General features: G+C 38.3%; 2 protein-coding genes across 2 annotated transcripts; one reads left to right on the top strand and one right to left on the bottom strand.

Annotated features, from left to right (window-relative positions):
- Nucleotides 1–2,005: 2,005 nt before the first annotated feature.
- On the bottom strand, nucleotides 2,006–6,426 carry LOC125236450 (egalitarian protein homolog). The gene has a single exon (XM_048143261.1). The coding sequence runs from the start codon at nucleotides 6,302–6,304 to the stop codon at nucleotides 3,746–3,748; it is 2,559 nt and encodes an 852-aa protein (XP_047999218.1). The 5' UTR covers nucleotides 6,305–6,426; the 3' UTR covers nucleotides 2,006–3,745.
- A 583-nt stretch (nucleotides 6,427–7,009) lies between these two features.
- On the top strand, nucleotides 7,010–21,911 carry LOC125236387 (vacuolar protein sorting-associated protein 29). The gene is made up of 4 exons (XM_048143171.1): nucleotides 7,010–7,165; nucleotides 7,769–7,960; nucleotides 16,767–17,002; nucleotides 19,776–21,911. The coding sequence occupies exons 1-4, from the start codon at nucleotides 7,163–7,165 to the stop codon at nucleotides 19,891–19,893; spliced, it is 549 nt and encodes a 182-aa protein (XP_047999128.1). The 5' UTR covers nucleotides 7,010–7,162; the 3' UTR covers nucleotides 19,894–21,911.
- Nucleotides 21,912–22,261: the final 350 nt, after the last annotated feature.

The raw sequence follows: 22,261 nt of genomic DNA, 5'->3' as shown, positions 1-22,261 counted from the left end.
ATATCCGTACATGGCGCTGTCTTCTCGCTCACTCACCGCATGCATTCAAAATTTGAATTTTAAATCGACGCAAGCGCAATTATATCAATATCATCAGTCATCATTCTATTCACATCATCACCTTGCGTAAAGACGTTATATTATAATAACGAGAATAAGGCATATACGTATAATCCCGTTAATTTAAAAGATGTAGGTAGGTAGGTATAGCAGGCAGGCAAGTATGGTCGCGCGATAAATGATAAAACATCTGGCCGTCCCTATCGCACTTATTAATAGTGCGATAGAGACGGCCTGATATTTTATCGTCTATCGCGCGACCAAACCTAATTACCATAATTACAATGCACGACGGGCGTGGCAATAGCAAGTTACCTGGCCTGATTAGTATTCTTATCAGTATGGCCTTGCATCGCTTGAGAAAACTAACAGAGATCAAATTAATGCAATATCACTAAACTTTATCCTTATCTTTATCGTGACATAATAAAATGCTTGTTTCGTCAATATTTCAAACAAAACAAGAATTATTTTTATGAGCAGCGTTAAAACTACGGTATTTAGGACGCGTTACATATGTCGAAGTGGGCTGAATATGGGACAGTGGGCGTCCATGTCGCAATATTTACCTTGTATTAGTAGAGTATCTGTAACGCCTCGATATGGCAGGTATACTCTATTAATTACGGTATTGTAGATGAAGAATGTGATTACTAATCCAATAAGGTGTAAAATAAGTCGTCATTCGTAATCTTACAATGACCAGTGTACGTTGGCCTTCGATTGTTTATAGTTGTTAAGAATTGTGAGGTCTGGTTGGTTAACCTTCTATAACTGTGATTCGGATCAATGGGATGGGTATACATTTTGATTTTATATCCGTCGATAATAGGAACGGCAAGTATGGTCGCTCGATAAATGATAAAACATCTGGCCATCTCTATCGCACTCACAAATAGACCATGCGCCTGCCTGCCAACTTACCGTTTTTGATATTTTTGGTGATGAAGAAAATCGTGTTGATACCTGATTAATCGGAAACGGAAGGTCAGATGGTAGTCGCGTTCATAAAAATAGTGTCTAGGCCAAAGCCAGATCCTCAGTTTAGTTCCCATCAAAGCGGACCCCGGGCTTTCATGGACTCAGTGACAACTTCCGCTTATATCATTAGGGCTAAACTTTAGGTAAATATTTTATCTCAAACATGCAATGAAATATTGTCTTTACGTTCCTTAAAATGGGCTGGGAAGTATCGCTTTTTGGGCGCAACAATTCGAAAGGACTGTAAAGGGATTTCATATTATTTTTTAGGCCTAGGCCTGCAAAGTAACTTTTTTTTATAAAATATTGTCCTTTAGAGAATTTTTTTTTATTTCATTGTATGTTTGAGAAAAGCACTATACATGCCTCGGCGTGAAAACGGATTCCCGGCCTCGTATCCCTATCCGGCCTCGCTCGCACGCTCGCTCGGCCGTATATACCCACTTGGCCGGAAATCCTCATTTTCCCGGCCTCTGATGTAATGTACTATCTTATACTTTTAAACGAGCAATTCTTGTATATTTATTTATACTGACGATCTCGGAAACCGCTCTAACGATTTCACTGAAATTTGTTATGTGGGGGTTTTTGGGGGTGAAAAATCGGTCTAACTTATCCTTAGGTCCCGGAAAACGCGAATTTTCGAGTTTTCATGCGTTTTTCTTCGCGCGCCATCTCGTGTGCAGTAGTTGTACTGTTAAGACAGAATTCTTTCGGTCGATGTAAGTACTATTTATTGCAAACACTAGATGGCGACACAGGTCAAGGCTAAAATGAATAGAAAAATACACTATTTGAGTTTTTGTGGCGAAACGCGCGCCATCTCGTGTGGAGTAGTTGTGTTGTTAAGGCTGAGAATTCTTTCGCTCGTTCATTTTTGAACTAGATGGCGACACATGTCAAGGATACGAAACAGAACCGAGCGAAGCTCGGTCGCCCAGATATTTTTAAATAATACGACATCTTTATGTTACAACTTTTTATTTATTATAAACATGAACAGTGCGCAAATTAGTAAACTTGAATTTGCCACAAATTACAGAAACTGTATGTTAACACAACTCTGTAATCACAAATACAAAAATTCTTAACAATTCCTTTGTTAGAAATGGGAGACTGTTAGGCTTATATTGACTAACAAAAAACTTAATAAAATATATAGTGGCACTGAAAAAACACCTTACGAAACGATACAAAAGTGTGTAAATCTATATTTTTCTAACTTGTGCTGAGTCTAAGGCACGATTAAAATGACAAAATGACTCTTGGAATAAATATAAGGTAATTTCATAATGGCCTAAACATTCATCATACAATTTAGTTCATATTATGCAATTATATTATGGCCGAAAATAATCGAATTTTTGATATGCAAGTACAAAGTACCTAACAATAATTTAAAATAATTTATTTTATGTTCCTCTAAAATCGTCGCACAATCTTAGTAAATGCAAAATAATACGAACCTAAGAATAATGCTATGATTCTACGATTTTGGACTCAATACTGATTATTATAATACATGGAGGGGTAAAAAAATTGCGCTACTAAGCAGTAAGCATAAAATATCACTTATTCAACTTTTCATCGCAACAAAAATAAACTATTCGAAACGGTTTAACATGCTTAATACATTTCATTACAACTGATAAGTTATCCCGTAAAAGGTACGATACAAAGCAATATATACCGGAGTACAGTAGATCCAAATCTGCTACATTTTCTACAGACTTAAAAACTTCTCATTAGCTGTAAAATTTACCTATCACAATATACTAGTTAGTGTCTTGCTCGGAACTTTGTGTTACATTAAATTGAGGTATAAAAAGTACGTAAAAATTCACAAGGCAATCGTTGGATATGACTCGAAGGCACAAAGAATTACCTACTTTAAACAAAGTTGATATCTACTTCAGTCCTCACATAAATTAATTGTGAATATCTACAACGTTAATCCCTACTTGCGCCGATGCGCTCTGCTTCTAGTTATTAAAATTAAGTTTTTCCAAGCACCACTCTCCGCACTACTTCGTAAAATCTCCTTCAAATAACACTAATCCCTAAACCTCTTCATTATAATTAAACACGGTTAAAATACTTAAATCTAAACAGTATTTCGAAGTATATTACAATAAAGGGCTTTATTGTATAACTATTATTGCCATTTTCGATTTGATATAGACTTCAGTAACAAAGCTACTACGAAAACATTAGGTAAAGATGTAATAATAAATAACGTGTATGTACATATCGATCTATATCAGTGATCCATCATATCGTACTGACGCATCGTGAAATTGATCTTATTTACAATTTAAATAGCTCGAAAACGAAAGGCCTTGAAATCTATCACAATATTATTATAAGTTCCGTTCTTAACAGGCAATAGCCAGCATAAATAAAGAAATATAAAAAGGTAGCGCGTCCGAGATGGAGATGAGGCGTTAAGTAGCTGTTCTATTATGCGAATTACTGTTGCATTTATTCGAATGCACGTTCTCCGCTCAAATGAGCATCCAGCGTAGGCGGTCGCTCGCCGGCGCGGTGCGACCCACAACTATACTTAATTTATTCTATCTCGCACACTAGCGCGGCTACACCATAAATATAAATAACTTTCAAACTTAAACAACTACATACAAAATTGACATGATCACAAGAAAATTTCGAAACACAAGTGGCACCGAATGGAAGTGCTGGGCTATCAGGACATGTTGATACCCCGTTTGCTGGCCGGGGACGCGTCCAGGATTCTCTCGTTCACTTTGTCCTCTTCCCTGAAGTGGATCCTCGTGATGACGATATCCCCGGTGCTGAGGGTCTGAGAGCCAACCTCCGCCTTCTTAGTCTGGTTGAGATCATTACATTTGTCGTCGAAAGTGGAGTTATGGCATCTACATGAACAATTCTTCCTGTCTGGTTCCCCAATGTTCAAGATCTGGCTAAGATTCGACCAGTCTTTGTTCTTGAGCAGTGGCAGTGTTTGTTCCATGGTTTGAGAGAATTTGTCCTCTAACTCGCCACTCAGCGGCGCGACGGCAGATAAGATCGCCTCTAGGCGATTAATCTTTTCAACCTTGTCCATGTTTGTGTCTGATAAAATTTCGTCCATCATTTGCATAGACTCGGTGAGGCTGGGAGGCTGAGTGGAGTGAGGAGATGAGATAGAATCTGAAGGGTTAGACTCCAGGCTAGCCATTTCATTCTCTCTTTCATCATCTTCAGAATCTGAATCTTTTTCCTGCCCTATGGCCTCAAGTTTCTCCAGCTTCTTTGATATTTTATGACAACCTTTTAGCTTCTCTTTCTCTTCTTCAGTGAGCTCTAAATATCGTAATAATCTGATTTCTCGGTTACTGAGAACAATATTCTTAGTGGTCTCAGCAAGTTTTTGTTTCAACTCACCTACTTCAGTGTTAATTTTTCTTTGTCTTTTCCTTAATTTAACTTCTGTAGGTTGGATGTGCATGAAGACTTGCTCATTGCTCAGCTCTTCAAAAAGCACCTGGTTGTCAGGCCGGATGTTTGAGGACATGTATGCGTAAATGGCAGGGTTCACCAGGGACAAAACATCGGAGGCAGCATAGATGATCATGTCTTTAGCTAATGGGCGCCTAGCCCAATAACGCTGGTCTCTGCGGTAAACATTCTTCAATTGTTCCTTCATCGGGTTCATCGGAGCATTGTAAAGTTCGCACAGAGCATTCAGCGACAGATTCTTAACTTTGTAAACAGGTACACCTTGTTGTTGCAGCTGCAGCACTGCATGAGCTGCCTGTGTATCAAAAACATTCTTCAAAGTGATCTCAAACTGATTGTGCAAATTGACCGAGTCATTCCTACAATCATGTATAATTTTGATTACATTTTCGCTTTCCAGAAGATCCTTAATTTTTCCTTCGACAACCATGCCTGGGCAGGCCATGATATCTAGAATGTATACATCACCATTTATAGTAGCAATTTGACAGAGAGTCAACACACCTTTAAGGCCCAAGTTGATGCCTTCACAGTCAAAAGAGACAATACTTTTTGTGGTGCGTTTAGGGTTCATGATACTGTCAATTAAAGTTGCACAGTCTCTCACACTAGCTATAACTGTTGTACATTGAAGAACTTTCTGCCTCCAGGCTTCACCCATCAGATTACTTCTTATGCTCGGAGTTCCATTAGTCTCTTCTGAACTACGAGCATTCAAGTGGTTGTTGACTCTATCTCGGACCATATTTTCTGCTAAATTCTTAATAACAATTGAATTTATCCTTTGTTTCAAAGTCTGGTTAGCAATGTTAGCTTGAGGACCTCGGGGAGATTCAACAGGACTGAGTATTCTATTTGCTGGGCTCTGTTGGCCGTCTGAAGGGGTTGGACTCACTACTGTAGGCGGAGCGGGGGATACAGGCTTCTCCTCGGCCAAAGGCTTTGGTGATTCAGTCTTTGATTTTGCTTTAGCATTTAGATACATTACAGGTATTTTTGGTTTGCTAATTAATGTGACAAGGTTGGATTGCACATGGAAGCTATCAGAAAACAGTTTCAAAAAAGCATTCAAGTCTGCCGGCGATTTGAATACTTGATACCAATACTCTTGTGGGAACCTTGATACAATAAGATGAAACAGTTGGTCCACCATGACTGGACCCTTAGCTTCAATACATTGAGCAACATAATCGAGCAACTGTTGCGCTGTGTCTGTGTTAATGTGAGCAACGGGCAGGTTGTGGAACTGCTCAGAGTTGCTGCAAGTGTTGCCGCGCCTGTGGTTCTCACTGACTAGAACGACGTTATCCTCGATGATCTGGAAGGTGTCCGGGTGCTTGAGCAAGAAGTCTTTGAACTCCTTGATGCGCTGCCCGGAGATGTGACGTACCTGTGGCGACGCCTGCGAGCGGTGGCCCAGCAGACTCTTGATGGGCACCTCCGTGCCCTCTCCGTACTGGATCATCTTACTGGCGAAGTACTCCTTCGCCTCCTCGATGTAGTCGTTATTGGATCCCACGCCAGCCCCGCTCAGATGCTTCTGGAACGTGTTGATATCGACATAGTCCCCGTCTATGTTGAACAACGCCGGGTACTGAGCCAGGAACTTCTTTAGCCCCGACTGCGACCCGCCAGCGATCTGACGCATCTCCTTAGTGAACCCCTTGGCACCAAACTGACAGGACAGATCGTGCAACGTTCTCGGCTCGCCTTTATCGAGCAGGCGTTCCACGAAAAACAACAGAGTGAGGTTTCTGGCGAGCTCATATTCCATTGATTCCATTTCCCTGCAGTTGGTGCCAATGTTCTTACTCTAAACTTTTTCTACGTATATGTGTCACCCACAACACCATGAAATTTTTCTTTCTCGCGCAGGCAGGTCAACTATCCATAAACAATAGAGCGGAAAGAGAAGTCACTGTCATTGCCATTCACTATTTGATGACTCCCCATTTATTTATCATTTCGGAAACAAATTGGCGGCTAGGTAAGTGTATCTAAATATAAAATTCACGTTCTTTTAGCGGTATGGTATATTTTACAATACTAAAATGTAACATTTATTTAGTAACCGTTTTCTTCGAAAGTCAAATTTCTTCAAACTACTTAGGTAGTTCGAAAACTTTCTAAATTCCAAGAATGCAATTCACTTCCTAATTCCAATTAGAATTTCATTTCCAATAATTATAACAGGTTAATTATGATTGTCATTACTTAATACCCATAATTAATGGACTATTTTCTACTATAGCAACATTACCAGCATAGACAATAAATAAATATTTTTTATTTTTAAATTCCAGCATATATTATGATTATAAATATAACGGTATTATTTTAAGTTATAAAATTACTAATTTCAATATTTTGTACAAAATACTCATATTGATTTACTTTTTAATTAAAATATACACAAATTATATTGGTTAACTTTCACTTCCAAACAATAACACGCCGAACAAAACGCCAAAAGACATGAAATGAAATGTCAAATTGTCAAATATACATCAATTTTGACGATTGAGATTCATTGGTTTTCAATTGTATTAATTAAGATATAACACTAATTCAACAATATTATAGCTCGTCAAGCTTTACTTTCGTAAAGTAGTGTATTCTAGAATATTACGAAGCTATCAAAATGGTAAGTTTACGTTTGCAAGTCTTTCTATGTATGGTTCGCCTTTTCTCTTATTTCTCCAAAAAATATGGCAATAGAAGTTCATTATCTCAATATACCGTCTCAACATGGATTGTACTTACTGCTACAAAACAGTATTTTTCCGTAACATGTTTACTCCTTGTAATACAGTGACAGTTATTTGAGGTGATATACTATAACAATTTGTGGGCGGTATTGACAACCGGAAAAACGAATTTTGTTGAAGTAATTTCTTAAATTATTCCTGAAATTACAGCCCTAACTTGCGTTTTCAAGTAGTCACACTACTATAATTATATTATTATTTAACAAGCAGGCAGGCAGTTAAAGAACTGAACTGTTATATAAATTGAAATAAAATCTGATATCATACACAAAATAAAAAACGACATGGCCCACTGGTGGCTTACTGGTGGATTTCGTCGGGTACCGCGGCGGGCGGGTGGTCTAGTGGTAATGACGCTAGCCTCGTAAGCTGAAGATCCGGGTTTTATTCCCGGCTCGGCCTCTAGTAGACCTTGTGGTTTTTTCTTTCGTGTATGACATCTATTTAAATTTATAAAATGTTGATTGTTAAAATTTCAGTTGGTCCTAGTCTTGGGTGACTTACACATCCCGCACCGCACCGGCAGCCTCCCGCCCAAGTTCAAGAAGCTGCTACTGCCCGGCCGCATCCAGCACATCCTGTGTACGGGCAACCTTTGTACCAAGGAGTCCTATGACTATTTGAAGACGCTGGCCAGTGATGTGCATGTGGTCAGAGGAGATTTCGATGAGGTGAGCCCACAGACCAATACAACAAGACGGCCCTTACAGGGCGACTCGCGGTCACCAAGCATACGACAAATCAGGTTTATAAAAGTTTGAACGCGTGCGACACCGATCAGTAGCGCCCAAGTATACGACCCGCTAACAGTGTTCGTGTCCGCTCGGGAAAAAATCTTAAATAATCAAATTTGGTTGCAAACAATGGTCTCTTGCAGCATAAAGTGGTGTGGCAAGTCTTCTAACACTTCTACATATAAAAAAGATGGAATAACATTCCACAGTTCAGTCAAATTAATTATTTTGTTGAATATTGTTTATTATCCGCGGAGTTCATTTATACTGGTCAATATCATCAATATGGTTGTACCGAGGCGCGTCCATCCCTTTTTGCCTAGTTAACAATGCGATATGCTATCCCTTTCACGTAAACGACTAGGGATGGGGCCATGTTAGTTTATGTCTGTTGCGGGAACTTCGTACTGCCGTACCATGTGCTACCATTTTATGAAATATAAAAGAAAGCAGATTTGTAATTGTGAATAATTATCTAGAATCTGTAGAGTCTGTAGTGTTATTTAGTTGATTGATTAGTTTAGAATATTTAGTTGGTAATTTAACTTAGTAAACGTAAGTAAAAATGCACAGTTTAGTTATTAGTTACTAGAATGATTTTTATTGAGGTCTATCACAATCATCATCCTCCTTGCGTTATCCCGGCATCGGCATTCGCCACGGCTCATGGGAGCCTGGGGTCCGCTCTGGAAACTAATCCCAAGATTTGGCGTAGGCACTAGTTTTATGAAAGCGACTGCCATCTGACCTTCTAACCCGATGGGTAACTAGGCCTTATTATAATTTAATTATAATATTATAATTTGTTGCAAAACAAATTCACCACAGTACTGGTACCGGTACCATTGTCTATAATAGACATGTCCCATTCCCATCCCTACTGCTAATCGTAAAGGCGCGCCATTATTTGAAACGACCAATGGCAGCACCGTGCGCGCCCGCCTCACCCCGCAAGGATTGGTGATTTGCGTCTCGAACAATATCGCTTGCATTAGGCTTCTAGTGGGGTGTTCTGTGGGTGAGCCACTTCAGTATATTAACCTCTTGTATGCCGCAATTATTTTTTTCATGGTTTCGTCGTATGTGGATCCGTGTTCCAGCATACGAGAGGTTAAACAAGACCTAAATACCTAGATTCCTATCCTATTAAAATCATTTACAAAATTTAACTAGTTGTGAGTTTTATGGGCAGGCAAGCTGGTTAACGCCACAGTATAGTAAAGAGTACTATCTATCGTACAATTAGTCTAGAGCCAATTTGGCCACAAGTCGTCTCCTTCACGATTTTCGTCGACATCTCTTCTAAATACCTAAAACAGGTATGGATATGTTCCTCGTTCTCTCCAGATTACGAATTGACCTGTTTTAGTTTAAGGAGGGGGGACGGGTCGAGAAAAAGGGGGGGAAAGATGGCGACCGACCATCATAGATATTTATTCACATCTGGAGTCCTATGGCACCAATCTATTCGTGCGAGGTGTCATTTGAAAGCTTATTAAACCTACTTTAATTGTTTTCAAATAACCATACTCATAAAAGTAACCGTTTACGAAATATTTGAAAATATGTGTTTTTTTATCGCGCATGAATTGCACAAGTACTAGTAAAAAATTCGTCTAACTCAATAAACAATAACTTTACCGCAATTGATGTTATTATAAAATTTTCGCGTCTATTCATGCTCTTTCTAAAAATATAAGTTTCATTGGTATATGATAATATATAACCATGTAATTAAGAATTTTATTTGGCAGGGGTTATCCTCCAGGTCGCATAAACGGGCGCTGACCGTAGTAAAGTATTCAATATTTTTGAGGTCTTATTTTACGGATCCATATGTGAGAGGTATCGTTTGAAAGATAATTAAACCTACTATAATTGTTTACACATAACTATAGTCATAAAGGTAGCTGTTTACAAAATATTTGAAAATATGTGTTTTTTATCGAGCATGAATCGCACAATTACTGGTAAAAAATGCTTCTAAGTCAATAAACAATAACGTTATCGCAATTGATGTTATTATAAAATTTACGCGACTATTCATGAGCTTTCGAAAAATGTAAGTTTTATTGGTAAGTGATAATATAACCATGAAATTACGAATTTTGTTTCGTAGTGGTCATTCCGCCGGTCGCATACATGAGCGCTGACCGTAGTAAAGTATTCAATATTTTTAAGTTCCTATTTTACGAATCCATATGTAAGAGATATCATTTGAAAGCAAATTAAACCTACTATAATTATTTTTGAATAACTATAGTTATAAAGGTAGCTGTTTACAAAATATTTGAAAACATGAGTTTTTTTTCGAGCATGAGTTGCACATATACAAATAAAAAATGCTTCTAACTTAATAAACCATAACTTTACCGCAATTAATGTTATTATAAAATTTACGCGAAATTTTATGCGCTTTCTAAAAATATAAGTTTTATTGGTGTATGGTAATATATGACCAAGTAATTACGAATTTGGTTTAGCAGGGGTCACTGCGCCCTGTCACGATATTGGGTGCTGACTGACCGTCGCCAAATTTTCTACATTACTCAGATCCTATTTTACTGATAAATTTGTGAGAGCTATCATTTGAAAGCATATTATGCGTACTATCTTTATTTCTAATACTTCAAGTCGAAACTGTAGAAGTTTACAAAATATTTGATTAGTAATATGTGTATTTTACTGTGCATGAATAGCATTGGCATTGATAAGACACGCTTCTAGCTCAATAAATTATAGTTTTCCGCAATTGATATAATAACAAAATGAACGGAAAATGTATGACTTATCCAAAAAATAAGTTTGGTTTGTATTGCATAAACAATTAATTTGAATTTGTTCAGCTCACCTACTGCGCACCATCATATAAATGGATGTCCACCGTCGTTGCCTTTTTTCATGATTTTTCAGACTTTATTTCATTGATCGTATATTCACAATAAATATAATTTATCACGTATCAAATTTACTTATATACTTAATTGATCAGTAAAATAAAATCTGTAAAATGATGAAAAAATTAAGACCCCTTACTCCTTAGAGCGCTCATCAATTTCACGAAACGGCCATCGATAGATGGCGTTGGCGCTCGGTACGCGAGCACCGGCAACTCAACGCGCTTTTCAACGCAGACACGAATAATCTTGATAGTTTTGAATTAAATTGCTAATAACATAATTTTCAATTTTATATGGGGACTCTTTATTTAATTTCATATTCATGGTATGGTAGTAGTAAATAAGGTATATGAATGTAGTAAAAGTATAGTAGTAGTCTACATGTACATATATAAATTCAGGTTTCCTAATTGATTGATTCAACAACCAACACCGCTGAGCCGAAACTACGAAAGCTAGAAAGTCGAAATTTGTATAGATTGCATTAACAAAATTTCGAAGAGATAAGAATCGATTATGAAAATTTACACCCCTAGTAGAGGGAAAAAGGGGGTGAAAGTTTGTAGCGGGATCAATTTGTTTTTTTTTATTAGGAAAATTTTAGTTAGGAACTTGAAATTAGAGAATAGTTTAATAGTGATTTCTGTTTTTTAGGGTTCCGTAGTCAACTAGGAACTCTTATAGTTTCGCCATGTCTGTCTGTCCATCCGTCCGTCCGTCCGTCCGTCCGTCCGTCCGTCCGCGGATAATCTCAGTAACCGTAAGCACCAGAAAGCTGAAATTTAGTAACAATATGTATATCAATCACGTCAACAAAGTGCAAAAATGAAAAATGGAAAAAAATGTTTTATTAGTGTAAGGTGTAAAGTGGGGGCTGATTTTTTTTTTCATTCCAACCCCAACGTGTGATATATTTTTGGATAGGTATTTAAAAATGAATAAGGGTTTACTAAGATCGTTTTTTGATAATATTAATATTTTCGGAAATTATCACAGTTATACTGACTTTCATATTTTTATAAGAACAGCATGCACTTACGTCCAGAACAGTGACATTTGGTGCATTGGAACTGCTCATGATGTGTCACTTTTTAACCGTCGCCTCAAATCTGAGAGATTTGAGGCGAGGTTCTCAATTCGTCTGTATGTTTATTTATTTTTTTCATTTTTTTATGTTTGTTCCTCGATATCTCCGTTGTTACTGGACCGATTAAAAAAAAATATTGAATGTATATGAATACAGATTGGTCCCATTTTTCTCAGAACCCAGTTCTGATGATGGGATCCTGGAGTAATCGAGGGAACTCCTCGAATCTGAAAGGCATACGTATGGTGATTTTTGTGTTTTTAAAGGAACAGCATGCATTTAGGTACGGAACAGTGACATTTGGTGCAGTGGAACTGCTGATGATGGCCAGAACGGAACTTCTCAAATCTGAACGGCACGCTTATAGTGACTTTGGTATTTTTATAAGAACAGCATGCACTTTCGTCCAGAACAGTGACATTTGGTGCAGTGGAACTGCTGATGATGGTCAGATCAGAACCAATCTTCTCAAATCTGAACGGAACACTTATAGTGACTTTGGTATTCTTATAAGAACATCATGCACTTACGTCCAGTCCAGAACAGTGATATTTGGTGCAGTGGAACTGCTGATGATGGTCAGAACACTCAGAACCAAACTCTTCAAATCTGAACGGCACGCTTATAGTGACTTTGGTATTTTTATAAGAACAGCATGCACTTACGTCCGGAACAGTGACATTTGGTGCAGTGGAACTGCTGATGATGGTCAGAACCGAACTCCTCAAATCTGAACGGCACACTCATACTACTCATAGTGACTTTGGTATTTTTGTAAGAAAAGCATGCATTTAAGTTCAGAACAGTGACATTTATTTAGTTATGTTTGTTAAGCATAATTATTGAGTTTTCAAGTCAAAGTTTGTCAAGCTTCGATTTCTTATAATCTGATTCATGAGGAATTGAGAAACTCCTCAAACCTTAGCGTTATACGTATATTGATTTGTGTTGCCATCAAATAATTAAAAGCAGTTTTAAAAAATACCTACACATTTCTACATAATCCAACATTCGCAAGTAGCTTTCACCACAACCCGAAAGGCGGCGGTTTTTTTTTTCTTAAAAAATATTAAACGTTTTTTTATGGGATAGGAGGCAAACGAGCAGATATGCTGCCTGATGGTAAGCGATCACTGCCGCCCATGAACACCAGAAGCACCAGAAGTGTTGGAGGTGCGTTGCCGCGGGTTATGATGAGGAGAATAGCAGTTCTGTTGACCACCTCCTGACCCCGTCATAAGACCTTGGACCTCATCTAGTTCGGTGGTGCTCGTCAGCCCAAATCTAATGAGCCCAAACATGATGGGGTTATGATGAGGAGAATAGCAGTTCTGTTGACCACCTCCTGACTCCATCATGAGACCCTGGACTTCATCTAGTTCGATGGTGCTCGTCAGCCCAAATCTAATGAGCCCAAATATGATGGGGTTATGATGAGGAGAATAGCAGTTCTGTTGACCACCTCCTGACTCCATCATGAGACCTTGGACCTCATCTAGTTCGATGGTGCTCGTCAGCCCAAATCTAATGAGCCCGAACATGATGGGGTTATGATGAGGAGAATAGCAGTTCTGTTGGCCACCTCCTGACCCCGTCATGAGACCTTGGACCTCATCTAGTTCGATGGTGCTCGTCAGCCCAAATCTAATGAGCCCAAACATGATGGGGTTATGATGAGGAGAATAGCAGTTCTGTTGACCACCTCCTGACTCCATCATGAGACCTTGGACCTCATCTAGATCGATGGTGCTCATCAGCCCAAATCTAATGAGCCCAAACATGGTGGAGTTATGATAAGTAGAATAGCAGTTCTGTTGAACATCTCCTGCCTGACTCCATCATCATGAGAACCAGAACCTCATCCTGTTCCCAAAATATAATAATAATTCAAACTCTCAACAAACTTCACGTATAACTTAAAATCCAAAATCATATGAAAAGCATGTCGAATGCTAAAATTGCATAAGGTGTAAAAAGGATCAAGATTTGTTTAGTCGCAGTTTACGGCACTTCTCGGAACTATCGAGCTGCTTACGAAAGCTAGGTGCGCCGGACGATCAAACGCAGGTCCGTTGTCTTCGAGCGCTCGGCGCAGACTGAGCGGGCTCGCGTTAGCACAGTGTCTTTTATTCGAATTTTAGGTGTTTTAAAAACATATCTATCGACAGAAAGGTATGTCTTATATGTATGATTTTTTTCTTATAGGTCAATAAGAAGTTCTAGTTTAGGATAATATTATTTAAGAGTTACAAAAAATGCAGGAATCGCAGGAAAAATACATAATGTAAACCTCTTTTTATCGAAAAAATGGGGAGGATACGGAAGGTTATTTATCCACCATTTCAAGTAAATCTTAAAATGTCAAAGTATTAGCTAACTCGTACAGGATATAACAAATAGGATTGTGATCATTTATTACCCCAAATAACATTTTTAACAGCACAATCACGATTCTAAACGAGCTATCCCACTATGAAAATTGAAAACGTCTTCCGAAAAAACTGATTTTTCGGAAGTATAAAAAGACATATTTTAAAGTAGTACCAATTGACTTTCTAGCTTAAGATATGTACTTTTAGGAACATTTTCATTTTTTTAATAATCATTTATAGTTTCTTTATAATTTTGAATGAAAAAGGTTCTATTTTGCAAAAAACGCTCGTCTTTAGGAATAAGGCCTCTTAAGGCAACGGCAGTGGACATCCGTTTATATGACGATTGACCGTGCGCAACTGCGCAGTGGGTATGGTGGACAAATTAACATTAATTGTTTAAGCAAAACTAACAAAACTCATTTTTTGTAAAGGCCATACATTTTGCGGTTCATTTCGTTGTTATATCAATTGCGGAAAAATATAATTTATTGAGGTAGAAGCATGTTTCACTCGTATCAGTGCGAATGCTATTCATATACAGTAAAAATACACATATTGTCCAAATATTTTGTAAACTTCTACAATTACGACTATAATTATTAAAAAGTAACGATAGTACGCATAATATTCTTTCAAATGATACCTCTCACAAATTGATCGCTAAAATAGGATCTGAGAAATACATAAAATTAGGCGACGGTTACACCTATTTACGTCACGGGGGTGCAGTGACACCTGCTAAACCAAATTCGTAATTACTTGGTTGTATAACATCATACATCAATAAAACTTATATTTTTAGAAAGCACATGAAATGTCCTGTAAATCTTATAATAACATTATTTGCGGTAAAGTTATTGTTTATTGGTCATGCATCAAGATACAATCTTAAAAATTATGCAAACGGCAACGAAAATGGTCATCCATGTATATGACGGTGCGCAGTGAGTATGATGGATAAATTAACATTAATTGTTTATGCAATATTGACAAAACTTATTATTTGAAAAGGTCATATACATTTCGCCGTTTATTTTGTTATTATATTCTAAGAATATATCAATTGCGGAAAAAATATAATTCATTGAGCTAGAAGCATGTTTTACTCACATCGGTTCCAATGCATATTTTCAAATATTTTGTTAGCTACTACAGTTACAACTAAAATGATTGAGAACTAATGATAGTACGCATAATATGCTTTCAAAAGATTCCTGTTAAATAAAAAATCTGAAAAATATAGAAAATTTGGCGACGGTCAGCATCCATACGTGGCCGGGCGCTGTGGCCCCTACTTAACCAAATTTGTAATTACTTGGTTATATAATATCATACACCAATAAAACTTATGTTATTAGAAAGAGCATGAAATTCCGCGTAAATCTTATACTAACATCAATTCCGGAAAAGTTGTTGTTTATTGATTAAGAAGCATTTTTTACCAGTAGATACTTGTGCGACTCATGGTCTATAAAACACATATTTTCAAATATTTTCTAAACAGCTACCTTTATGACTATAGTTATTTATAAACAAATATAGTAGGTTTAATTAGCTTTGAAACGATACCTCTCGCATATGGATCCGTAAAATAGGACCTCAAAAATATTGAATATTTTACTACGGTCAGCGCCCATTTCTGCGACCGGGCAGAGTGACTCCTGCTAAACCAAATTCGTAATTACATGGTTATATATTATCATATACCAATGAAACTTATATTTTTAGAAAGAGCATGAATAGACGCGAAAATTTTATAATAACATCAATTGCGGTAAAGTTATTGTTTATTGAGTTAGACGCATTTTTTACTAGTACTTGTGCAATTCATGCGCGATAAAAAAACACATATTTTCAAATATTTCGTAAACGGTTACCTTTATGAGTATAATTATTTAAAAACAATTAAAGTAGCTTTAATAAGCTTTCAAATGACACCTCGCACGAACAGATTGGTGCCATAGGACTCAAGATGTGAATAAATATCTATGATGGTCGGCCGCCATCTTTCTCCCCCCTTTTTCTCAACCCGTCCCCCCCTCCTTAAACTAAAACAGGTCAATTCGTAATCTGGAGAGAACGAGGAACACATCCATACCTGTTTTAGGTATTTAGAAGAGATGTCGACGACTTTTTGTAAAAGAGGTCGTTTGGTCCCTGACTAAATATGGCCACTCCCACTCCCGCCTTTCAAAACCGCCTGTCGAAAACGCGAACAGTCAACCTGTCATATTTCACTCATACAAGCATACGTGTTCACCTACACGAGCTTAGACTGTGTGCTAGGTGTGTTAACGCTTGTTCTTTTGCCTGTCCAGAACCTACAAAAAGAACCACCATGGCTTCAACTTATAAACTAAGACATTTAACCATCATTACAGAACTCCACCTACCCAGAACAAAAAGTCATAACCGTCGGTCAGTTCCGCATCGGCCTCGTCCATGGGCACCAAGTGGTCCCGTGGGGAGATGAAGAGTCCCTCGCACTGGTGCAGAGACAACTCGATGTGGACATCTTGATCTCGGGACACACACATCGGTTTGAGGCTTACGAGCATGAGAACAAGTTTTATATCAATCCGGGGTCTGCTACTGGAGCTTACAGTCCTCTTTTCAGGTATTTTCAGAATTTTAACTATAAAACTTCAATTCAATGGATTCCTTCTCATGTTGGTACTATGGGAAACGAGGAAGCTGACAGAGCGGCAAAGTTTGCAATAACTGACGGTATTCCATATCATTGTCTACCAGTATACAGCGAGGCACTGGGTCAAGTGAGAATATCCTGCAGGCAGGTATGGAGTGAGTATTTTGACGAGCTCACGAAAGGTGTTTGGTACCGTACAATACAATGTCAGCTCCCTCGGGTCCCATGGTTTGATAAAAAACTGAGCAGGAGACATGTGGTTTCACTCCTCAGACTGCGTTCCGGGCACATTCCATCAAATAAGTTTAAACATTTGATGAAATTGACCTTAACACGTAACTGCCTAGAGTGCAACCAGGTAGAGGATGTATACCATGTTTTGATGGAATGTGTTCGTAGTGAGGTGCTGAGGAGGGATTTATTACTTGATAATAGCTTAAACATAGGTACTTGTAATATGATCCTGGCATCGCCTCTATCGGATGAAGCCAAGATCATGTACAAACTGTATAGTAGTATAATTTAGCGATAATATATTCTTAAATTTCAATACAGGGGTGCACAGACCAACCCCTATAGACATCTATTACAAGACGACTCGCGGTGGCCAGCCTTCCTAGTATTTGCACTGATATAAGCGCGGGCGCTCGCCGTGCCCGATCAGTATCGACCAAGTAACAGACCCGAAAGCAGCGCGTGTTTTTCGCACAAAAAAATTGGAAAAGGGTATTTTGATGCCTTAAAGATGTCCACCTGTAGTGTGAAATGGTGTGGAAAGGTAACAAGAAGCTCAAATTTAAAAACAGACGGCATTACATTCCACAAATAAGTCATATTTATAATTTATTCAGAGCCGGCATAGGTCAACTTACATTGGCCACTTACGCGTCAGTAGAGGGACAGTCATACTTCTGTCCCTTTTCATCTGGCGCGACTGCCCGCCGTCCTTGAAACGGCCAATCACAGCGCGCTTAACACATTCCCCGCCCGCTCCTCGCACCCCAAACACTGGTGACTCGTATCGCGAACCAAATATACAAGACTGCCACTCTATAGGAGGTTCTCTGTGACAGGGGTGACATCGTCACTTAGTGACAAAGCCCCTTCCTTTTGTAACAATAAAGATTAAAAAAAAAAAACTATAAAACTCCTGTGAGACTCGAACATATTTTGAGATTATTAAGCCGGTTACTTACGTGTTAAAGACACTACTACTCTTGAGAAAGATCCTCGGAAATGGATCGAAACATGTCGAACGTTATCTACTTAACCCGCTTAATAGTACATTACGATACAAGTGCGTAAAAAAGGAAGTTCGAAACGAGTGGCGATAAATTAAAACACGACCGAAGGGAGTGTTTTAAATCGTCACGAGTTCCGAATTTCCTTTTCGCACGTGTATCGTACGACGTTTTTCAGTACAGATGGCCCTCCGAAATTTCGACCTGGCATATAATAAACCACTTCTCGCACTAGTGCGTAAAAAAATCACCATCTGTACTGAAAAACGTCGTACGATACACGTGCGAAAAGGAAATTCGGAACTCGTGTCGATTTAAAACACTCCCTTCGGTCGTGTTTTAATTTATTGCCACTCGTTTCGAACTTCCTTTTTTACGCACTTGTGTCGTACGACGAGATGAGCCTCCGAAGTTTCGACCTGGCATATAATGAACCACTTCTCGCACTAGTGCGTAATAAAAACACCATCTGTACTGAAAAATATATTTTCAGAATTATAACTATATTCTTATTATTGTCTTTGGTTACCGCGATAGTTACTCATGAAATAAAACCATCGAAACGGATTAAATCGCGTATGAATTTAAAATTCATCCCGACGTTTGTGAAGTGTTCGAAACGTCAGGATGAATTTTAAATTCATTATACGCGATTTCATCCGTTTCCATAGTTTTATTTCATGTACATTCTTATTTTAATAAACGACATGTTGCACATTAAGGGTCAGTTGCACTAAATAATTCCGGTACTGCATGTAAAGAACTGGATCAACAGCAGTGGCTCACAGACAGACGCAAACAAAACCCTACAATTGTTAGGAAAACGGCTGTTTATCGTCATAGAAATGCTGTATTGTAATTTGTACTTAGTAGTATCAATTTTGACGTATCATCAATTTTAATCTCGCCAATTTGGCAACAGGAAGTGCGTAAAGGGCAATTTTCATAGGTATACCTACATAATTGCTTAATTACTGCAAATAGGCATCAGAAGTCAGAACGTAAACATAAATATAAGGGGACTTCTCACCATTTACATGAATGTGAAGTGTGAGTGAAGCCGCGGGCAAGAGCTAGTTAATAATGATGTACCACCTGATGTATACCATGTTTATCGCAATAAAGTCATTCATTCCAATTCCGTTAGTATAGTAGGTACCTATTCATCTAATAACAAAATATTTGGCAATTTGTCATTTCACATTCATTTCATTGGCCCGTGTGGTAACGGGTTAAGAATTTCACCACCCCCTTTCTTCCCGTGGGTGTCGTAGAAGTCGACTGTGGGATAAGGGTTAAATTGTGGCGTAGACGAGAGGCTGGCAACCTGTCACTGCAATGTCATAATTTGGATTTCTCCCAACCCCTTTTTGCCAAGAGTGGCACTGAAACTTAGTAGTTAATAAATGTGCTCTGCCTACCCCTTTATGGGATACAGGCGTGACTATATGTATGTATGTTTGTCATTTCAAAATATATCATTTCTAATTTGATTGTTTTAGGAACCCAACACCATCGTTCGTTCTAATGGACATCCAGAGCTCCACAGTAGTCACATACGTCTATAAACTGCTCGGAGACGAGGTGAAAGTCGAGCGGATCGAGTATAAGAAGGCGTAGTAGCTACAGATCTATTGTAATGTGTTAAGAGAAACTATTCCATATGTATAAATATCAGAAGAGTATGGTGTCATGTGGTACGAACAGTGAAATAATGGCGCATTTTCATTAGTCGATAACTCGTTCGGTATACAGCGTACGGGGAGTCGCCGCAGGCGAGATAACAACCAATGAAAGTGGCGCAAATTGATTGGTCGTTACGTAGCATACGGGGACTCTCCGCAGGCGAGATAACAGCCATTGAAAGTGGTGCAAATTGATTGGTCGTTACGTAGCATACGGGGACTCTCCGCAGGCGAGATAACAACCAATGAAAGTGGTGCAAATTGATTGGTCATTACGTAGCATACGGGGACTCTCCGCAGGCGAGATAACAACCAATCAAAGTGGTGCAAATCGATTGGTCGTTACTCGTTACGTAGCATACGGGGACTTTCCACAGGCGAGATAACAACCAATGAAAGTTACTATTACTATTTAATTTCCTGAATGCGGGCCCTGTGGCATGCGTTCCAGAAATCTCTCGCACCCCGAATGCGGACCCTATCGACTATTGCATTCGGGGTACGAGTGATTTCTTTAACGTGTGCCACAGGTCTCGCATTCGGGGAAACGTTTTCATTAGTCGATAGGGCCCGCATTCGGGGTGCAAGAGAGAACGAATGCCGCATTCGGGAAATTAAATAGCAGTAGTAACTTTCACTGGTTGTTATCTCGCCTGCGGGGAGTCCCCGTATGCTGTTTAACGACCAATCAATTTGCACCACTTTCATTGGTCGTTATCTCGCCTGCGGCGACTTCCCGTATGCTGCATTCCGAACGGGTTAGCGACCAATTAAATTGCACCGCTTTCATTGGTTGTTATATCGCCTGCGGGGACTCCCCGTATTCTGTATACCGAACGAGTTATCGACTAATGAAATTGCGCCATTAAGCTTAAGAGTGCTCACTCCTAGTTAAAACTCGTAAAAGTCCGAAGGCCGAGCTCCGCGTAGAACCGAAGGCTCAGAGCGTCCCTGAGAGGTACAAGTTGATAGTCTTGTTACATTCTTTTTGCATTTTTAGTGTTCCGTATAAAATAGTACATTGCGATACAAGTGCGATAAATAAGAAATTCGAAACGGGTGGCGATAAATTAAAACACGAACGTAGTGTTTTAAATCGAGACGAGGTGCGAATTACTTTTTCGCACATGTATCGTATAACGATTTACAGTATATAACCATTCTATTTTTGACTTAGTTGCGTAATGAGCACATTACCTAACAAGTGCGGTAATGTAGCGCCATATGTATTACTGTCAAGTTTATTATTAACATTTGAATATGTTTTCTTGTTTTTTAGAATATCAATAATTCAAGGTGACCTATGTTTATTGTGGATCCAGTTATTCTTTCTGTAGCATATCGAAACTGTAAAATTCAAAATGGCGGTGAAGACCTAAAAGCGTTTCTAATGAATTACTTGTTGTCGTTACGCTTATACCATACAAAATCGCAGCTGGTGTAAATTGTTCTGTTTTAAAAATATTAAATTTAATTAGACTTGTTTACTAAAATTGTAAGGCTTTTCCCAAACCGATTTTTGGTCGGCAATTAGCTGATTCCGCGTCGATAGGTTTGGGGAGACCCCAACATGCCGTTACCGTCCGGCGAATTGATGGTCAGTGAATGTCTTTAGGTAACTTTTCCAGGCAGGCGGTATGAAAAGTATAATAGAACCTAAAAATCTCGAGGTTTTACACGTTTTTTTGGCATGGGACTTGAGTTTAACGGGTTTAAACCTGCCCACATGATATTCGGCAATATTTTACATTTTATTTAGAAAGGTAAAACGTTTTGAAGTTCCTTCGGGACGAAAACTAAAACGTGGGAGGGTTAGATTATACAAATGTATGTATTGTCCCAGATTTGTAAGAACCTCTTTTTGACACATGACAGCGTCCACAATACGCAAACTCGCGCAACCTAATGAACTTTTAAATAAAATCCTGTAATAATATTTAAAAAAATCAAGTACTTAAAAACAATGTTTCGCTTACTTTAACAGCAATTCCCGTCAACTTTGTACAAAAATTAAGGGAAAAGTTAAATTTGTTTTTATTAATTCCTATTTTGTTACCAAGATTTTGTTGATTAATTGAGATTTTATTAAGTTTTATTTCGTCATTAAGGTTCTCTAGTATCTATATTTTCTTAATTATAACAATTATCCTGTATATATCTTACGAAAGTCGAATTATATTACTAAATGTTGGTAACAAAATAGGATCAATTAAAATTTGCTGACGTGGCATTGTACAAAGTTGACGGGAATTGCTGTTAAACATAATCTAGCACATGTTACATTTTTGCGGATCTTCGTTAGT

Source organism: Leguminivora glycinivorella, chromosome 19 (genome assembly GCF_023078275.1).
Source record: "Leguminivora glycinivorella isolate SPB_JAAS2020 chromosome 19, LegGlyc_1.1, whole genome shotgun sequence".
In the NCBI taxonomy this organism is placed as follows: Eukaryota; Metazoa; Arthropoda; class Insecta; order Lepidoptera; family Tortricidae; genus Leguminivora; species Leguminivora glycinivorella.
This window is presented reverse-complemented; position numbering and strand designations above follow the sequence as displayed.